Source organism: Amborella trichopoda, chromosome 7 (genome assembly GCF_054954075.1).
Source record: "Amborella trichopoda isolate Santa Cruz 75 chromosome 7, AtrichopodaSantaCruz75HAP2 v2.0, whole genome shotgun sequence".
Lineage (NCBI taxonomy): Eukaryota > Viridiplantae > Streptophyta > Magnoliopsida > Amborellales > Amborellaceae > Amborella > Amborella trichopoda.
In genome coordinates, this window is record NC_142342.1 from 41,749,566 (window position 1) to 41,771,897 (window position 22,332).

The 22,332-nt window shown below is 36.9% G+C and overlaps 1 protein-coding gene across 13 annotated transcripts in view; it reads right to left on the reverse strand.

Annotated features, from left to right (window-relative positions):
- LOC18423037 (serine/threonine-protein kinase BSK5) overlaps positions 1–22,332 on the reverse strand; it is a 38,773-nt gene that overhangs the window by 13,028 nt on the left and 3,413 nt on the right. For all 13 annotated transcript variants that reach the window (XM_088871430.1, XM_020670490.2, XM_020670485.2 and 10 more), the window contains 2 exons: positions 14,388–14,608; positions 5,552–5,687 (listed from right to left, as the gene is read on the reverse strand). In XM_088871430.1, the coding sequence (XP_088727556.1) occupies positions 5,552–5,687; positions 14,388–14,608 (357 nt within the window). The remainder of the gene's footprint in view (positions 1–5,551; positions 5,688–14,387; positions 14,609–22,332) is intronic.

Below are 22,332 nucleotides of genomic sequence, written 5' to 3' on the forward strand. Positions count from 1 at the left end.
CCATAGTCTTTGATAACTCGACTGGTTACCCTCTCAAGAAAGAGAGGTGAACATGATTAAGAAAAACATCCCTTTTGCAAACCATTCACAAGAAAAGGCTAAAAATTACTGTACCACATGGAGGATGTGGACTTCCACACCAAGGAAATTCACTCCCATTAATGAGCCTATGACCAATGTCATTAAGAAGTTGCTTAAAGCAAGACTCATAGAATTACTTGCAGTAGCCAGGATTCCTCCCTTCCATGGAGGCAATACACTTCGATGGTGTGATTGGCTTCAAAATTATGCCCATAACATTGAAGAATGTCGAGCTTTCAGGCGTAGAGTTCAGGACCTCATTCATAACGGCACGATAAGTGCCAGAAAGAAAGAGGCTGATGGCAGAGAAAACCAGAAACTCTAGATGTCTCGACAAACAGTTCTGATGTCAACGTAATTAACTCAAAAGAATCACAAATTGCACTGAAACCCGAAGAACATCCACAATAGCCTTGGAGCACAAAAATAAATCAACTGGAAAGTCCAGTAGATGAAGAACAAAACAAGCATAAGCTCACCCAGGAGTTAACGACTAAGGATCCTCAAGATCAAAGTAATGAGGATAACCTTAGCTCCAAGCTCATAATCCAAGAAAGGGTAAGAGAAAGGGTCATCACATGTGGAATTCCACTCCAAGATATAGTCTCGAAAGTCGCACAAGAAGTCCCCATCATCAAGAATCAAACTAGGCAGATGATCCCTTCAACTCGTCCTTCCAAACTAACACAATAAATGATTCACACATGTGTGACAATGAATCAAACTCGCAAAAGCAAAATGGAATCGAGCATAAGCTCAACCAAGGCTCCGAAGCTAATGGTCTCCAAGTTCATGATAGTGAAGAATCCCTTGGTTCTGGAATTATTACTCTTAAGGAAACAATAGAGCAAATTCTTCAAGAAAACTTATTTCCTCAAAAACCAAATGAAGCTGATCTTTTAGAACTCTTCAGAGGCCCACCTAGACCACCTTCACCAGACTTCCTCGCCAACCCACCTATATAGGATGAGGAGTCAAGCTTACAAGATTTAATCGAGTCACCCTTTGAGATGAACCCAGTTATAGATGATGGAGAAGCAAAGAGCCCAGATTTGACTATTCCAAAAGATTTGACACCTCCACTAAAGTCGAATGAGCTCGAACCTTTAGAAATTATAAGGGGCTCACCCGAGCCACCTTCACAAGAATTTGTGGATGATTCGCCCATCTGAGACAAAGAACGAAATGTTGAAGACTGAATTGAGTCATCTCCTAAAGAAGAGGGATTTCCAGAGCTTAACTGGGGTAGGAGCACAACTCCGATAACCGGGGCACCCCCATATCAAGAAAGTTCATCTCATGAAGAACAAGTTCCTAACATAACAAAAATCCCTATAGGGGCAACCCCATCAAACTACTCAATAGAGGCAGTCTCTTCTCATGAAGAGAGCACAGCAAGGGCAGTTAATGAGATTGAGCCCTTATTTGTTAACTCCCAACATGTCATAAGGCCATCTAATGATAACTCAGTCACTCTTCTTGTGCGAGAGTCTCACCCGTACACAAAGTATTGAGAAAGAGCCTACTACAGAGTTAACCTCCAAAGAGCAACACAAAATCTTCAATGAAAAAGATAATCGAAAAGGAGTTGGGTGATCACTCACCCCTTGCAAATAACCAAATGGGGCATTCACGTCTCAAACTTCAAAAAGCATTAACGCCTTATGAGTAACATAAATTATCCCATCAACAGGAAAAATCTAATGAGCTTATCCATCCAAGCAAAAGATTGAGGGATTAGGAAACTGAAAGTGCTTCTTAGTCTGAAAATCAAAGTTCTAGTAGGGAAATTCAAAGGACAGATCCAAGGGGAATTCGACGACCATTGTCAAAGAGATATTGGATGCTAACCTTGGGCAAGGAAAATCAAAAAATAATTGATATTGGAACCTCCCTGCCACTTGGAGAAGGGAACGATGATCGAATTCCTACATGATCTTTGTGTAAATTACCATAAAAAAAAAGAAAAAAGAAAAAATTAAAGGCAACATTGACTCTTATTCTTCCTCCTCCTCTTGTCATCGTCTTCTTCTTCAAAATTAAAAACAAAAAAAAATCCACTTGGCTGAAAATCCGAGAAGAACCCCAAGCGTTGAAAAAAAGGCAACCGGGCTGAACACCCGAAAGGAACCTCAGGGTGATGAAAAAATAAATAAAAAAGAAATCCGCTGGGCTGAAAATCCGAAATAAAACCCCAAGCGTTGGAAAAAAGGCTACTGGGCTGAACACCCGAAAGGGACTCGGGGCGACAAAAAAAAAATAAAAAAAGAAGAAGAAAGTCTTTTCTCTCTAAATATTTTATCTTCCTTCTTCCTGAGTCATAATGGTGTCAAGAGAAAAATCAATGAGCATTAGCTTGATGGAACATTGTTAAGGACCTCGATCATCTGGACTTGGAAAGGTGAATGGTGGAGGAACGAAATCGAAAATTCAAAGAGATTCTGAACACCCAAGGACAGTATCCTGTATTTTCAAGACTATGTTTTGCTCGGAAACTCCAGAGAACTCTCCTTTGAATTGAAATACAAGTGTTGAGGTTGGAAGATAAATAAATACTTTATGATTCCTTGTCCTGAAGATTCAAGCAACGACCCAACATGCCCATAAGGGTCCACCAAAGGGGTCACAAGTGGTTAAACTGTAAGATCCACATTAAAAAAAATAAAAAAATCTTGAAAATTTCATTTCAAAACTTTTCTTTTAAAAAATGCTCCTTGATGGCACGAGCCTAAACTGCCAACCGATTTCAAAAGAAAAATCTTTCATTTCGAAAAAAAAAAAGATCAAAAAAAAAAAAATGCTCATTAGTGGCACGAGTCTAAACTGCCAACCACATTTCAGTTCAAAATGCCAATAGCCCGTATGACATAAAAGGTCAGGTGTATCCGTCTAACCCCGTATGACGTTAAAGGCTGGGTGTATTCAAAAAACATCTAGCCCCGTGTGACGTAAAAGGTCTGGTGCATCTGTCTAACCCCGTATGACGTTAAAGGTCGGGTGGATTCAGAAAATGCCTAGCCCCGTAGGACGTAAAAGGTCGAGTGTATCCGTCTAACCTCGTATGACGTTAAAGGTCGGGTGTATTCAGAAAATGTCTAGCCCCGTATGACATAAAAAGTCGGGTGCATCTGTCTACCCCCGTACGACATAAAAGGTCGAGTGTATCTATCTAACCCCGTACGATGAAAAAGGTCGAGTGTATCTAGATGAAAAAGGTCGAGTGTATCTGTCATCAATGCATGATGTTAAGCTGCTTACAGGGCTCTATAATTGCAGGAGCTAAAACTGCTAACTAAAAATTGTTTTTCCAAAATATCTTTCTCATTTCAAAATTTTCATTATATGTCTTGTGTTTTCAAAAACTTTAATTCCTTTGTTAAAATCGTCACTTGTCCAAAGCTCCAAGTTCTATTTCAAAACTCCCCCCTTGTTTTCAAAATTTCTAAAAATACTTTTAAAAACGAATGAGCTTGGACACCCCGTATAATGATACCGCGTTGCTCCCTCATTTCTCTCTTTAAAATTGACCAGGCAAACCTTTTCCTGAACAAGTAAAACCTATAAAAGACCATAGGAAGCCCTAAGGGAATCAAAAAAAATGTCAGGTTTAAGAATTTGAAATTGTGAAAACCCGCGAAATTAAGTGACATGGCCAGAAAATCCAACTCAAGTTTCAAGCTTGTGTAACTCACCGACATCTCACATCGAAAACCCTAGGATGAAAATGCCTTAGGTGGGTGAGCGAGGAGCACAATGTCTTCGAGGGATAGTTGGTGTGCCCTCTAACCACGAAATGTCAAGATGAAATTTCAAATGTCTGCATTATCTTTGCCACTCACTTGCCCCATAAAGGACAGGGAGAGCCTAAGTGTCGACTTCTTTGCCACTCACCTGTCCCTCGAAGAACAGGGAGTGCCAAAGAGGAGCAACTGCAGACACCCTATTTTTAAAAACTGACAAATTCCGTGATTTTCCTAACCTTAGACAACCCTTAAGACCCTATTATTCCATAAAATCCCTTAACCATAGAACATCGTAGTCCATGGTCGCCATTTTAATCTATAAAAACACATTTTCATGCCTCTTTTAGGGTTAGACCATCTTAAGCTAAGAGAGAGCTGGAAACCCTACACCTGTAGAAACCCTGAGGCTTGGAGAGACCAAACCCAAGCCATTAAACCTGCAACCTTAAGCTTAGATTAGGTCCAAGATAACCATTCAACCAAGCCAGTGCTTGGTCAACATTGAAGAGAGACAAAAAGGACGCACGGTATAAACTTAGCCGGTCCTGATACAGGCGAGGCCTCGAAGCCTCGGTGCCCTAGGCCAACTAGCTCGACCAGGTATTTTCCATATCATCTGATGTTCTCTTATTTTTCACTTATTTTTGTTTGATTTATTATTTTATTCATTTTTTTTATTCAATTTTTCGTGCTTTTGGATAGATGCTAGCTCTACCACTGATCTGAGAGTCGATCTATTCGTTTTTTTATAGATCTAGTCTCAAATCAGAATTTAATTTTCCCCACTCTTTATCACTTTTAAAATCAGTTTGTGGTTCGGATCTAGTCAAATCTCATCTTGAGAACATCCCTATTTGCATCGTGAACAATAGTATTTGTGATCAGTTTCTTAAGCCTTGGCTCAGCGGTAGGCATATCAGTTTGGGTGAGGGAGGTCAAGGGTTCAAACCCTTGAAGTTTGTCCCGAAAAACCGAACACCCAGGCTTACCCTTCTGAGTATGATTCCTATAACTGAACAAGCCAAAAAAGAAAGACAATATTCCTATAGCTGAACTACCCAATAAAGAAAGACGGTATTCCTATAGCTGAACCCAAAAAAGAAAGACAATATTTGTGATTACCAGATTATTGACACCTAAGAGCATAAGTAACAAAAGCAAGAAAGGTATTATTGGCAACCCCTAGATAAATTATCTCTAATCTCATCCATGAAAGGAAATTGTAGTCTTGTTAAGCATATCATATTATTTGCACTAAATTGCCCCATGAGCTTGTTTGTTAATCATCACTTACCTTCTGGTAAGACCACAAGTAAAAAAAGCAATCAAATCCATAAATTTCATTGAACAGAATGTTTACTGGTATTCTATAACTATGTTTTCGGTCATTTGTTGCACGGAATTTCTTTTTTCATCCGAAAGTATTCCATTTATGTTGTTTACTTTTGTTACATTATAAACCATGAAAAAATTAACTCCACATTAACAGATTTGAATTCAATACAGCCATGACAAGCTTTAATGTCAAAAGCTACACAAACAACAACACAACTATGAAATTCAACCACATATATGTAAGAACAGTGGAATTTTAAATCTAGCATATACTTCTAACTCACCACAAAATGTTGTACATCAAAATTACAAACCTTAACCTTCAACACAAGGCAGATAAAATGAATATAAACATTAAAGATAATCTTCATAAGCCCAAACAACACACTTACAATGGAAAAGGTGCTTTGCCAACGTATCATTGGGCATATATTCAGCAACAAGCAACCTCTCATCACCCTCACAACAACAGCCAACCAAATTAGCCAATCTAACATTGCGTAGCTGGCCGACAGCCCTTGCTTCGTCCTACAAATGTGGTAAGAAACGCATTGCTAAGGAAAATTAAACACATTCACCCCACAATATTATAAACAAATATCCTATAAATACACAACAAAAAAGAGAACGGGATCTTCAATAGATGCCAGAGCAAAATGAACTGGTAGGAGAAGCAATACGGAGCAATTATCAAATAATTATATATGCAAGAATCTCCATAAAAGCATATTCTATTTGTAATTCAGCTGTTTGCAAGCTCCAAGCACATGAGAACCCTTGGACGTGAACAGATATATGGCATCCTCCAAAAGAGGAAGGGGCCCCTTAACTTTTCCTACCCAAATGAAGAAATCCTCTATAATGTGAGGGAAAGGATCACAACTAAAGAAGAATTTCAAGATAACCGTATGAAGTAACATATCATTATATTCATATTCATATTCCTTTACTTTGGAGGAGGAAATCCCTTGAATTGTTGGTATTGATTAGACCAATCTCTCCAAATGAGCCAAAAAAAGGAGCCAAATGAAATTTACATTCACATCATACACTACTTCATACGGCACGTATCTTACAATTATTTATAAGATTGAATTTTGGGAGGCTTCTCACTTGTATAGTCTTTCAAGCTACCACTTGGCATGCTCCAAGGAAGACGTAAACCCCAACATTTGCTTTCCCACATAGAGGGAAACAAAAAGAACAAATCCACATATTCATAGACCTTCAGACGAGATTAAATAAGATTATTAGGTCATTTCTTAGAGCTGCAAACTCTCTAGAATATATTTTGGTCTAAAACATGATGAGTCATAATAATTGGAAACCCCCTAGCCCCCAACTCAAAAGGGAAAATAACATCATCATCATCATCCTCCTCCGAGTCTAAAACATGATGAGTCATAATAATTGGAAACCCCCTGGTCCCCAACTCAAAAGGGAAAACAACATCATCATCATCATCCTCCTCCAAGCCTTATACCAATTATTAGGGAGAATAACAAAGCCTATAAAAGACATGATGATTACGCATAAAAAGGTAAAATCTTATTCCATATTCAGTTACTAAGAGGACTGGCCGGTCCAACTAGCTAAACAGGGAACCAGAAGCCCCACTAGTCGGACTGGGGGTTCTGGAGCAATGAGTTCTCGAACAAGATATTCTCTAGTTCGATGCCTGGACCAAACAGATCGATTGGTCCATATCGAGCTGCCTGCCACGACATGATCAGTAAAGACGGAAAAACGAAATTTCTTATTTTTTGACCATTTTTTACCTATTTTGGCCCCCTTTTTTGCCAGTTCACCCATTCCTAGGGGCTTTTGGTCCAAACCAATATTTGGGTTGGTTTTAGGAATTAAACCACGATATATTGAGAAAGAGAGCAAGATTGGTGATTTTGCTTGCCCTCACTCTCTCTCTCTCTCTACCAAAAAGCCCTAGACCCAAAGCCATTTTTGGGCAACCTGTGGGACATTTCTGGCCACTTATTTGGGACTCTATCGTCCCAATTATGTATGTTGTATTTTATTTTTTTTATTTGTTTGATTTAGATTCTAGGAAGTTAAAACTAGGATTTTTATTATGTTGGTTATAGGGATTAAAACACAATACTTAGAGAGAGATAGAGAGTAAGATTGGTGATTTTGCTTGTCTCTCTCTCTACTAAAAACCCTAAATCCCAAAGCCATTTTTGGCAACCTCTAGGACATTTCTGGCTGCTTATTTGGGGCACTATTAAGTCTCGCAATTAAGTATACCGTATTTATTTTTTGATTTGCTTGATTAGATTCTAGAGACATTAGAAAGAAAAAAAACTAGGGTTTTAAAGGGTTTTGGAAAAAATGAAATTCTTTTAAAAGATTATAATAAATTATATTTAAGGATGTGTAGTCGGCTTATTGTAGTCATATATTGGTTTTTTGGGTTGAGTGTTATAGGTTTAGGGTAAGTTTTGTGCATATTTATGCCACAGCTAATTAGTTTATTAAGTTTTTTTGTGTTCATTCTTTTTTTTTTGTTGAAATACTTCAATTGAAAAATAGAAACTATTGAACTATGGAAAATGTTCCATAGTTCAGTTTTGTGTGTTTTCAATTTTTTCTTATTTTAATATGAATAATCTAATATTTTTTGTTCATTTATTTTTAATTTTGGTTTTTATATTATTTCTATGGAACAACAGACGAATACAATGGATGCATTTTGGTGCTTATTCAGGTATTTTTTTTTAAGTATTTGAGGTCTCAGCATGAGTTTTGACTTTATGGAAAGGGTAAGGGATTTTTGTGTAAGTTTTTGTAAAAAAATAAGGTTTTTAAATTTCAATAAAACTTAAATTTGCGATGGTTTTGTGTGTGTTTTATGATGTGGAACTGTTGCACTTGCATGTGGTTGTGATTTCTTGATTAAGATTTGTTAATTGGTATTAGTGGTGGTTCACGAACTAGACCTTTGCCAGTATAGGTAGGTGTAACCAGTGCCTTGATTGTGGCTTGAGTGTAGAGGTTTGGGTAGTGAATTGGGTGGTTGAAAAATGTCTTCATCTAGATTTGATGAAGCTAAAACAACTGGGTTTGGGGTTATGCAAATAGAGCTTCGGATGGGAAAAATATAACAATGTTTGCTTATATTATAAACAATAAAGGGAGGATGCATACACCAGGCCAAGGAGCATTTGGCTCACAAGTATGGCAATGTGAGAAAATTACCTGAAGTACCTACAATATCATATGCGAAATACAAAAGAGGATTGCGGATCACAACAATGAGAAGCAGAGATGGTAAATAATCTCAACCTACCCCAATGCAGACATACGATTTAGATAAAGAAAAGGAGCCTCAGTCCACAATGTAACCAACCTAAGAGGACAGGGGGCGAGAGAACGTGCAACGAGTGCAACTAGTAGGCTCTAGGAAGCAAGGCGGGATAGGATATTGTTTAACACCAAGGACCAACAAACATCAGGTGCCTAGCTGCAACCAAAAGTGTGTTGGTTGAGGAGAAAGCGGTAGAAAAGGCATGCATGTTTGCTATCCAGTGGATGTATAATGTTGCCATGCCTTTTAATGCCCTCAATCCCTTCTACATTCCACCTGTGCAGGATGCAGTGACATCCATAAGCCCAAGGCAAAAGGCCCTTACTTCTATGACACTAGAAGTTAGCTGTTGAAAAGAATGTGGAAGAGGTAAAGGGTGATATAGAGAGACACAGAAAGATATAGGCTAGTCAGGGATGATGAATCATGCTGATGGGTGGACTGATGAGAGAGAAGAACAATTGATTAAATTTTTGGCGCATTGTCACTACGGTGACATATTCTTGAAGTCGGAAGATGCCTTTGATATATTGAAGATATGTTAGGAAACTTTTTTTATTGAAGGAGGTTGCAGCTGATGTGCGGCTACATAATGTAGTCCGATTTGTTACAAATATTGCAAGCAACCAGTATAAGACACTAGTCTCTTAGCAAGGTAGCTAGTTGAGTTGCTTGATTCCCTCTTAATTATGCCGGCGATCCAAGAAGCAACTATGCCAACGGTATAAGAATCTACTTTAGTCTAAATTAGAAATCGCGGAGACTAATGAGAAAAAAGTAGCCATTTTTTAATTAATTGAATTCATTCATTTGTTTTGTTATAGAAAAGGAGAGCCCGAGTCAAAATGAGAGAATTTTCTTCTCAGTTAAGAGCTTTAATTACTAAATAGCAGTACAGATGCAGAACACACCCCTTGGAGCCGTAGTGGTACGAGAGTCCAAACCAACTCCCTTGAGTCAGTGCCAAGCCAAAAAAGAGGATAACAACAATAAATATGAAAAATAATAAAAAATTGCAAAAACAACAATGATAAATAACATAAAAGGCATATGAACAATGAGAAAGAAGCTTCCAAAAAATAGAAAAAATAGAAAACTAGTCAAAGATCATTTTTCTCAGAAAGAGAGAAAAAATAGGAAAAATATAAAATATACAAAACACAAAGTATATAAAAAATTACTTGTAAATCAATTATAATTTATTAGTCAAAGATTTACTTGATTATATGTAAATTATAGAATTAATTTTAATCAATTATACAATTAATTATAGAAATATTTCTTTTTTTTGAGAAAGGGCAATATTCATTAAGATAATGGAGTACAGCAGAAAAGTAAAAAGAAGAGAAAGGAAACAAAAAAAAATTATAAAATTAATCCTAGTCAATTATATATACCCCCCAAGGGGAGGAATATTCCGGGCTAGCCATTCTACTGAGCCCAAGTGACCTAACTTCTGCCCCAGTCAGCAAACAGTACAAGCAACTTTTTCATTATGGGGTAGTTGCTACAAGATCACTAACCCACCATATTTTGGACTTTGTATACTACACATTGCATAATCTGATCCTTGAGGACATTGGGAAGATGGAGGACGTCATAGAAGCTGTAGATAAGGCTAAAAGTATTACAGAATTTTTTCTATTGTCCTCAATCTAATATATGGAAGCACATCAATGCAAAAGAGCTAGTAAAAGCTACAATTACAAGGTTTGCAACTAATTTCTTTACATTGCAAAGCATATTGCAGCAAGAAGATGGTTTTAGAGCTATTGTCGCTTCAACAGCATGGTTGGATAATCAGCTTCAAAAAAAAAAAAAAACAGCTTGCTTGGATCATGTATGGAGAAGAAGGAGTAATAAGAGTGTCATGGTGGGGTTCATTTTGAGTAGCCAATTTTGGAACACAACTGCCAATGTGATTAGAGTCATGAACCTTAAATAGTGATACCAGGCTTGTCATGGGTTATATCTATGAGGCAATAGATAAGGCAAAGGCGGCTATTGATAAGAGATTGGATAAGTAGTTCATGATTGCATCACCTTATATATGCAGCTGTTTATTGGCATTTTTTATACAACAAATCCACATTTTCCACCCATCTAGAGATTTCAAAAGGCTTCATAGCATGATCGAAATGATGTATCCTGTCAGCCACATGCAAGTAATGACCAGGAAGGAGCTGAGCTCGTATGAGAAGAGTCAAGAAGATTTTGGACAAAAGATGACAGCAAGCACTCATGGTACATTCTCCCAAGTAATTCAATTTATCGTCTTCTAAATTTGAACTTCCATTTTTAAATAAAATACTGATTTCGAGTTTCTATATTTAGAAGTTTGATACAAATTACAATCTCTCACATTGTTCTCTCTTTGTTCAATTTTAGCTGAATGGTGAGAAAGATTTGGTGGGTATGCTTCTAACCTTTAAAGTTTATCATTCATATCCTCAACCAAACTTGCAATGCATGAGGACGTGAGAAGAACTGGAATATGTTTCAAGACATCCATACAGACAGGCGAAACAGGTTGGACCTTAAAAGGCTCTATGACTTGGTTTTTGTGTATATAATTTGAGATTGAAACAAAGGTAGACAACAAATTATAGTACTAGGCTCTTGTACCATTTTTTTGTTATGGTATTACTGTGTAGTTTTAAAGCCATACGCTAGTGAAATAATGTAAAATGTAGGACCATTCAAGAAGTCCACAAGCTTGAACCCCATTGACCTACAAACGAATGATATTCTTGAAGAATGGTAGGCAAGCAAGAGCAACCAGGACCTTAAAGGCATGGAAGATAATTCAGATAACTAGATGGAGATAGAACCACCACAAGGAGGTGACTTTTTAAGTTCTAAGTGCTTGATTTGGATCTTTTAATATTGTATTGGTTATATTTAAGAATCCTAGGCTCCTATGCAAGTATATATCCACTATGGTTGGTTGGTAATACAAAATCTTTCTTATAGGAAGTGGAGATGAGGATTTAGAGGGTTTCAATGGAAAAGATTTTTTTTTTATGAGGATGAGGATGGTGAATGATGTAGATAAATAAGAAGGAGATGAAGATGAAGATTACATATGACTTGCAATTATGTGTTTTATCATTTATACACTATGTAAACTTTTGATTTTGAAGGAAAAGTTTTGTCACAAGGTAACCTTGGATTGCAGCGATTGCTTTCTGGTTTGCTTCGGTGGAGAGTGAGTGTGACACAATTTTGTTGTGGGGCTTTCTAATTTGTATGGATATGGGATTCACTTCACTAATTTACTTGCTTAATGCCCTTCAAATTTTCATTGTTTATCGCTTTAAGAGTCTGTGACTTACGCGGGTGCTTCATATGATATGTATTGTTCATCATCATCCGAGCCTTATATGATATGTATTATTTTATTTTATACTTTTGTCTTCTAATCTTGTTCATTTATGATTCTTATATTTTTTTGTTCTAATAATTACTGAATTCGTTGAATTTTTCTAGATTTTTCAATTTTTCTGTAGATTTTTTCAGTTTTTTGCCTTTTTTATCATTTTCCTCAATTATTTGTACTTTAAATTTTGAATTTTTTTTCTTTTTTAATTCGACCAGTCTGACCTGTGAACTGATCTGGTTCGACTGGTCAAATGAACCAGTGCCTCCACTAGTTTGATCATTGGTCCAGTCCTGATTAAAAATGTATGGTAAAGGCCATGTCCCACCTAAACAGAAAACAAAATGTGTATGATGCCTCTTATAGGAACCACCTATCCAAATCAAATTTTTAGTAAGTAAAAATGTCATTTAATACATTTTCAGGAAATATATAGGGAGCACAAATTACTGAGAATCATCAAGGCATCTCAGTGACCCTATCCACATATAAATCTTGAATAACCCTACTATTGGTTAGCACATTGTGAAGCAACTACAGCTATTACCAAAATGGCCAAAATAATCTCCTCCATTTGGGCACCATCTTGAGCATGTGAAATTAACAAGTTTTGCATGCTAGTCTAACTTCATAACATATTTACATGTAAGCTCATCATGAACACGGATAGCTACATGGAATTTCTACACAACCTACATATTCCAATTGAAACAGAAAGGGTGCTGATGGCATACAGATTCAAAGCATCACCATAAAATTCATTTAACTTACACACGCCCAATTGAATGCATACACTAAATCAGTATTCTGCAGGGTGATACCTAATTTCATATTTTTAAAGAAATCGAAAAATTCTGCACTCTACTATAAATACTTCAACAAGTAAAATGGAGACAACAACAACTAGAACAATGTCACTATGGCCCGCTAGAAACCCCTGCTGCTGAAATTTGTAAAACTTTTCCAGGACAAACACAATATAGGCTCGCTAGAGAAGATGCGGCAGGGTATGTCCTTATTAGACATCCCATCTCTTCAGGGAAACAGGTTCACAGGTGAGTGGGTTCAGGTTCACCAGAAGGAGAGTAACTTTGCTCATGGTTTCTAGCCACTTCCCCAGAGACATTCTAGCAAACCATTAACACAAGGGGTACCTCCTTAATTAATCCTCAAAATCTTATGCCTCCTTTCTAATGACCCTTGCCCAGGGAAATCAATGAAAAAGGAGCCACAACTCAGGGCAATTGCCTTCTCTTGGTTGTGTTATGAAATTAAACCTCAATGGCTATCACCTTAATGAAAAAGGCCTCAGTATGACAAACACGTGTGTTCTTCACAAGATGGAGGAGGAACCTCTGCACCATCTCTTCACCCAATGTAGTAGCTAACCTCGACATTTGGAGAGGTATGCATTCCTTGTTTAGCTACTCAATGATGAACATATTTTGTTTTCATCATTACCGCATGACTGAGTGTCAGTGAGATAGGAGAGAGATCAAGCTCTACGGTGGGCATGTTTCAGGGCCACCATCTGGATGAAATGAAAGGAAAATAAAATAGTTATTTTTTACTTTTTTTTTTTGGGTCGAAGTACCAGCCACCAGGAGATAAATCAATGTGACTTAAGAGGGACCCAATGAGTTGGAATTCCATTAACTAGCACTGCAGAGACGAGAGCTCAAGAACCGTGATAATCTTGGACTCAAGTCGCTGTGGATTATAAGGATGGAAACCATCAACGAAATAAAAGTCCCTCCACCCCTTTGGGGGTGAATCTAATAAAACCATATTTGATGCATGCTCAAAAGGAGACCCAGATCCAGTGGTTGAGTGGTTCCTTAGGAATAGTGTAGAGTTCTGACATTTAATGCAAGGTATCTAGGGGAGGAGGGGTCGGCTAAAGCAGATGAGAAATATGCATTTTAAGAACAGGTTTTTTAGAGCACTCTTTTAAGGTGATCCCCTCAATGTCATTAAATGGTGCATAGGTGAGTCATGAATCCCGTGGGATTTGTGTCGTTGGAGAATTAGGCGTGTGAAGAACGACATGTGTTTCTAATAGTTCCACTATGCTCCTAGGAAGCTAAGTCCCCAGCCATAGCTTAGCCAAAAGATGAGTCAAAACAGTGACTTTTGAAAGAGTAGAATTTCATACTCAGGGACCGGTTTTGTTGTATGCAATACATGATACTACTTTTCAGTTATAGTTTCTTTTCCCAAGTTAACAACATCTTTACATTAATCAAAAGAAAACAGTGATCAAATTTCATAAAACGAAAAAAGAGCTTATTGCATAGTCATTGAGAATAGATACATAGAGGCAGGCTCAGTAATTCACAGTTCCTCCTAGTCAGTTTCTATTAAATCTTCAAAGAGACACAGTTCCCAAAGAATGCGTCATAGGATATCAAGAACATATAAAGCTTCTATTAGAAGGAAAACAAATGAATGAAAAATTTCCATGAATCTTGATAATAAACTTATATAACATCCAATCAGTGGAAAACATTTCTGCACTCAAACCTACCATAAACTGGCGTCCATCAGGCCAAGCAGACTTGTTAAAGCGTTTCACAGCTATCCGGCGGTGATTCTCCAGCTTTCCTTTATAAACAATATTGGGAGCTTTCTCCCCATGTTCTGACACAATATTATCGGAAGCAAAACCAGATGTAGCCACCCTAAGCTGCTCGAAAGAATACTCACCAAATTCAGGCAAGTTATCCACTTCTCTAATGCCCCCATTCTCTGCAACAAATGACACCAACTCTCATAATTGCTCTCAAGACCACAGTAAACCATGTCTATAGTTTATGCCAGTCCATGTGTGTATAAAGGAAGAAAAATGAGTGATTCATTGTTGTGTTGGTGTAGAGTGCGTGTGCCAGTGTGTGTGTGTTGGTCTCTCTCTTTTTTCTTTTTCTCTTTTTTGAGAATGTTACCACGCACTGGACAACATTTTCCTAAGAATGGCAGTATACTTAGGGACCTATAGCATTTTGATAGATGTACCATAGGTTCCATTGCACTAATAGAATAGGGAAAGAAAAAGAGTATGATGATAAATTTTGTTAACCCATTTGTGCCCATAGGAAAGAGAGAGAGAGAGCAGAGGATTGAACTTATTAGTTCAATCCTATGTTCCCATAGGTTCTATGCATCTTATTAGTATGGAAATCCAATTCTCCCTCTGTTAACAGTATTAACAGAGCCCATATAGCAAATGGAGCCCATACTAATAACAGTATAAGTATTAACAGAGCCCATAGTGCAAATGGGCTCCATTGTTATTAGTATGATATTAGTATTATGTGAGCCCATAGTGCAAATGGGCTACATTGTTATCAATATGGTATTAGTATTATGTAAGCACATAGTGCAAATGGGCTCCATAGTTCTAAATCAACGACGGGCATAGTGCTCCATGGTTGTGCATCTTATGTGCCCATAGGGCACATAGGCCCACTATGGAGCACTATGCCCACATGTGTTGAATTTGTTTTCACTGTGGATTGTTTTCCCTATGGAGCACTATGCCTATATGTTGGTATAGAACTATATGCCCATATGGAGCAGTATGCCCATATGTTATATTCATATATGGAATATGGCCTAGCGCATAGCACATATGCACATATAGCATATGTGCATATGCACATACGGTCATATAACACATATGGACATATGATGCACATATATGCATATAAGCACATATGCACATATATGTATACATACATGCACACGTATGCACAATATGCACGGATATACAAATGTGCACATATAACATATGGGCACAGTACTATGCCCATATGAGCACTATGCCCATAGGGAATAAGTGCATCTAAATCAACATACGGGTATATATATGCCCATACGAAGAACTATGCTCCATAGTTCTAAATCAACACATATATGCCCATTTGGGCATAGTTCTAAATCAAAACATATATGCCCATATGGGCATAGTTCTAAATCAACACATGTGCCCATTGAATTTTTTCCCCTATGGAGCCCATAGGGATGGGATTGGATTGCACTATGAGCACATAAGATGCACTATGGAGCCAACAGAGAACTATGGATTGTGCATTCTAAATCAAATGTGAGCCCATAGTGCATAGTTCAATCCATATGGGCTCTGTTAATACTAATAACAATCCATAGGATTGAACTATGGGCACTATGGATTGTGCATAGAGCACATACTAATAACAGTATTAACAGAGACATTCTAAATCAAATGGAAACCATGGGCTCTAGGCACAATCCCTGCATATATATATATATGTGTGTGTGTGTGTGTGTGTGTGTGTGGTTATGTTAGGGTGCTCACACTATGGAATAATTTATCATCGTACTCAACAAAATTTGGACACTTATACCCTTGTTTTGTACCTGGAGCTTTTTTTTAGTAAGGGTATTTGTGGTCATTAGGAGGGGTGTGTCCATGTGGATGACGTCACACCCCTCCTAATGACCACAAATACGCTTACTAAAAAAAAGCTCCATGTACAAAACAAGGGTATATAAGTGTCCAAATTTTGTTGAGTACAATGATAAATTACTCCATAGTGTGGATAATGTCTAGATGTGGGTGATGTCCCACCCCTTGTAAATGACGTCACATCCCTCTTAATGACAAAAAATACCCTTACTAAAAAAAAATTTCATGTACAAAATAAAGGCATATAAGTGTCCAAATTTTGTTGAGTACAATGATAAATTACTCCATTGTGAGCACCCTAACATAACCCATAAATAAATAAATATATATATGTATTTTTTATTTTTTTTTTGGTCTAAGAGGGTTAGTTATTGAACCTATGGACGACAGGAAAGGGAGAAAAAAACAAGATGGGAAGATCGAAGAAGGAGGGCGAGTACAGTGCTTAACCGCCAACAGTCCGCCGAGATATCATTTTAAGGGTTGCGACTAGCTGGACCTCTTGGTCAAATCAGCTACCGGAACAATCAACAACACCAGATGGTGTCCCTCACTGATATTACGCTCACAATAAAAAAAAGCTTCGATATCTCGAGTTTCGTCCGAGAATAGGGTTGAAAGAGTTCATTAAAGAACTATTAAAGTGCAATGACTCTACCGAGTTTGGTTAACTAATTTGTTTTACACAAGCAAACACAACTTCACTCATATTCCATTTGAAGCAAAAGGGGTACATATTTATAACCAAAGCAAAGCAAAAATTAGCCAAGAATACCACACATGGGCAAAAAGTAATACCACCCTAAAAAAGCAAAAACAAAATCACACAGTACATCAGCACATCCACTCGTCATTCATTCTTACATCCACTCAAAAAGTAGAAGCAAATAAATAGTACATTCATTGTTTAAAAAGCAACACTATTTGTAAAAAATAAAACCACTCTCTTAAAGTAATACCACTAGAAAAACCATGGGCTGCTTTTATTCAGGATATTGTGAAATGACTTTGGTAATTCTTATATTTCCTCTTCATAATTGATGATGCTACAGTATTCTCCATGATGTAATACACATAAATGTTCTCTAATTCGACAACTATAGCATTTTTTTAACATTTTTATATAAATGGTCTAATAGTTGTATTGTTGAAGGTGGCCTTATGCTAGATGCTTCATGATTGTAAAGCAATTCATCTTTATATCTCCAAATATATCCAAATAGCTGCCCGAGGACTAACTCAATGAGTCCCACAAGCATAGAATCCCTCGCTTTAAGTAAAAAGAATAGAAAATTGAAGCCCCACGAAGCCGACGAAGGGGCACAAGCTGATCAAAAGTTCCGTCAAATATTTGCATATTTGCATAAATCCTTTTTCCAATTTGTATATCCTAATAATTTTGTTATGAAATCTCTAGCAGTGTTACTAGGATATAGATGTCTTCTAAAAAATATCAATTCATCTAAGACTTCCTTTTTAATAGTCCAGGCAATTAGTTCAAGTTCTAAGGCTGTCCATTTGAAATTGTTTATAACTATACCGATTCTTCTAGCAGAAGTGAAGAAACAATCTATGTTAAGGTAAGACCCTATTGTTGAATCAATGTTCTCAGGTTTAGGAGAGAAATAACTCATTATTTTTTTACAGAAGTTTTGTCTTTCTTCTGAGGTTTCTAGAGGCCATGTTAGCCACTCATCTTTTTGAATTGTTCTTATCATCTTCTTTTCTCTTGTAAGGGCATCTGGAAGATGATGTTATGTTCCTGGGACTTTCTCAACTGAAATTTTATATTGGAAAAAGATGAACTACCACCATGCATAACACTGTAATTTTGGATTGCTGATAATTTTCTTTTTCATCACACTGACCAAATTTTTCTCCTATTAAACTGGTGTGCAACTTTTCGACTCCTCTTACTGCAACCGAAATTTCCTTTTCTACAGGCTAATAAATGTCTCCTCTCCATCTTATTAGTTCATCTCTCTCCCTCAATTAATTCGTCTAAGAAGCCTCAAAACGGTTTTGACTCAATATCCCAAGTTCTTCCAATATTTTTATGTTATCTTCTCTATTCTATTGTGCGTTGTGTTAATTAAAGGACTATCCAATCCGTTGCTCTCTCTCTCTTTTCTATCTCTTATTACTTATTGTCACTCAGCTCTCTCTAACTCTCTCTAGTCACTCTCGAACCGTGCCTCTTAATCCCTCTTCCTCTTTCTAGTATCAGAGCTCATAAGTCCAATCCTTTTGCTCCCTCTTTCTTTCTCTATTATTTCTCGTAGCAAAGCATGGTGGAAAAAGATCTACCCTATCAAAATGGCTTGTGAGGCTATGTAAGGCACTCAATCAAGTTAAGAAAAAGGGAAAGCTTTGAAATTAAAGAGATTTGATTTCAATTAAAAGAATATGTAAGAAAACTATGAGAAAGAAAGGCAAATATATTACATTTTTCATATTATCTTTATTTGATGGGATTAGATTTAGGAAGTTGAAGGATGAAGTTCCAACACCTTCCTTTAAATCATGATGGTTGATCTAAAGATTGTATGGCTCAAATCTCTAACCCACGGGTCTCCTATTATTAATGGTCTAGATCTAATCTCCATAAGGATGGTTAACCCTAAGAAAACTAACCCTAAAAAAAGTTTATAAACAAAGACCCAAATCTCTACAATTCTCAACACCTCTCATCTATCTCTCTCTTCTCTCTCTAGGTGGCACACCACCCTCTCTCTAAGATCTCTCTCCATCACTCCCTTAGAAAATATTGGGTTAGTAAAATTAGGGGGCACACCCCACCTAGATCCAAGAGAGGGGCACACCACATGCACTAAGGCATTGAGGCCCAATTCTTGTTATGATTTGTTCCATAACTCTTATATTAATTAAGGGTTATAGCCTATGGTTTCTCATGCTTCAAAGATCTAAGATAGACCATTGATCCCTTGTGCCATTGAAGGAGGAGACCTTGAGTGGGGTGTGCAAGTCCAGTTGAGGTAATCTTCTAGCATTCTTTTTGTGATATGCAGTCTTGTGTTTTCTTATTCCCATGAATATTATGCAACTTTTGTTTATTGAATAAAAAGAGTTTTATTAGTGGCAGCAAGTGAGAAACTCTTTTGGTTGTTTATTTGTTTTATTTTGAGTTTATTTAATTGTAATTGGACATTTGTAAGTGTTCTAGTAGGGTATAAAAAAAAAGATTAAAAACTGCATATATCGTGCTAGTTCACCTCGTCCAACTTTCAGAGTCTCGAATTGAAAAAATCAAACGGAGTTTTCAAAGCGATTACAAAGGAGACTTTAAAAAAAAACCATTCAATGAAGAAGAGATTTCAAAAGAAAATATATATCAAATTTGAAAAATGGTGCATTCTCAAAATCTTTTACTGGTGCCAGCAAAAGTTGTAATAGATGGAGGCGAAAATGGGAAAAAGATAAATGATATCTCTAGATACTGACGCTAATATAAATTTTTGCACCAAAGAAATATAGAAAAGCTGGGTAAAATAGTCACAAAGACAAGAAGTTGATACCAAGAATGGTAGAAGAAAATTAACAAAATTTGCCATTAATGTTCCTGTTAAAATTGAAGACAATGTGATTTTGGTAAATTTTATTAATATTGAGGATGAAGAATATCAAGCACGAACAGGCTCTATGACTCTAGATGAAATAAGCCCTTACATTGTCAAGAGACTTGATAATTTTTATTATAAAAGGAGAAAAAGAAATTGCACCTCAAACTCCACCAACTTTCAAAATGAAGACAAACAAAATTAAAACAATCCTTCTATAATAAAAATTATGAAAGATGCTCATAGTTTGGAAAAAGAACATGAAAAATATCAAATTATCAGACAAATAAAGGGCATGAGCTTAGAAGCCAGTTCAAAATTGGTTGATATAAGAGAAAGGGCATGAAGAAGAATTACCAGAGTCATTTCACAATATTTTGAATAAAAGCTACCCTGGTTTTCTGAATGTTATTACTTTAAGATAGTGGTTTTACTCTTTACAAATAGTTTTATTTTTTAAACAACAAATATTATTTGCTTTTGCTTTTTGAGTGAATGTAAGAATGAATGACGAGTGGATGTCTTGATGTACTGTGTGGCTTTGCTTTTTTTTAAGGGTGGTATTATTTTCTGCCCATAGTTTTAGCACGTTGTTTTATAAACCATCGTGTGGTATCTTGGGCTACTTTTTGCTTTGCTTTGGCTATAAATTGACCCCCCTTCAAATGGAATACGAGTGAAGTTGTGTTTGCTTGTGCAAAACAAATTGGGTAACCAAGCCCGATAGAGTCATGGCACTCTAACAGTTATTTAGTGAACTCATCCAACCCCGTTTCTATACGAAACTCGAGATATCGAAGCTCTTTTTTATTATGAGCATAATATCAATGAGGGCCACCATTTGGTATTGTTGACTGTTCTGGTAGTTGATCTGCCTGAGAGGGCCAGCAAGTCACAACCCTTAAGAGGATATCTCGATGGATTGTTGGCGGTTCAGCATAGTACTCACCCTCCTTCGTCTATCTTCCCATCTTTTTTCTTTCTATGTCTCATGTTGTCCATAAGTTCAACAAGTAACCCCCTCAGACAAAAAAAAAAAATTAGTAGCTGAAAAATGCGCTTTTTGAAAATGTTGTGCTCAAAAGCCAGTAGTTTTTCTTTTAATTATATATGTTAAAAAGTTGTATGTTTTGCAAATAATTAATTTAGAGCACACTCTTTGGCTCTAAATTATTTTTGAAAAAGAGGGAGAGCAAAGGATTGGATAATCATTTAATTATGGTTCCCAATCATCTAGAGCAACGGAGACCTATAGGTTCGAAGCGCATAGGATTCTTCTCAAATTATGGGATTGAATCTATAGGCTCTGATACCATAAAGTGGGAGAGGTGTTCAAAACCCATAGGTACAAAAAAAACAAAAAGAGGATTCTTTACACAATCCAAAGAATTTTTAGAACTATGGGTTCTTACAATAGGTAAGTTCAGAGCCGATAGGTTCAATCCCATAGTTTGAGAAGCAAAATCATATTAGTTCAAGAGCTCTGTTCATTTTTTTACAATGTGCCCATAGGGAACATTAGTTTCAGAGCAATGAAGCCCATAGGGAATGGATTGCGCATCTTATGTGCCCATAGTGCTCCATAGTGCATCTTACATGCTCATAGTTGATTCAGAACTATGGACATAAGTGCACATATGATTTAGAACTATGGCCATAGTTTTAAATCAACACATATGTGCTCCATAAGGATGGGATTGAATTGCACTATGCTCCATATGGAAATAAGAGCTCCATATGGGCTCTATATGGCATATAGTTCTAAATCAGAAGTGCAGATATGGGCATATATGCATATAATATATGGGCATAGCACTATGCCCATATGTGCATATGTGCATATATTTTGATCCAGATGCACTTATGCCCTACAGGCATAGAACTATGGAGCACTATGCCCATATGTTGATTTAGATGCACTTATGATTTAGAACTATATGCCCATGTGGGCACATAAGATGGGCCCATATGGACACATAAGATGCACTATGGAGCACTATGCCCATATGCAGATTTAGATGCACAACTATAGGCCCATAGGGCATGTGCCCATGTGGGCACATAAGATGGGCCCATATGGACACATAGGATACACTATGGAGCACTATGCCCATAGGGATTAAATTATTTTCCTACCCATAGTGCCTAGAGCCCGTAGTGCTCTATGCACAATCCATAGGGCTCCATTTGCACTATCCATGAAACCTATGGATTGTGCAATGAAGCTCATAGGTCTCCATTTGATTTGTGCATAAGGCTTTATTTGCACTATGCATAAAACCTATGGATTGTGCAATGGAGCCCATAGGTCTCCATTTGATTTGTGCATAAGGCTCTATTTGCACGATGCATAAAACCTATGGATTGTACAATGGAGCCCATAGGTCTCCATTTGATTTAAAATGTCTTAACCATGGGATTGAACCTATGGGCTCCCTCTTTTTTTCCCT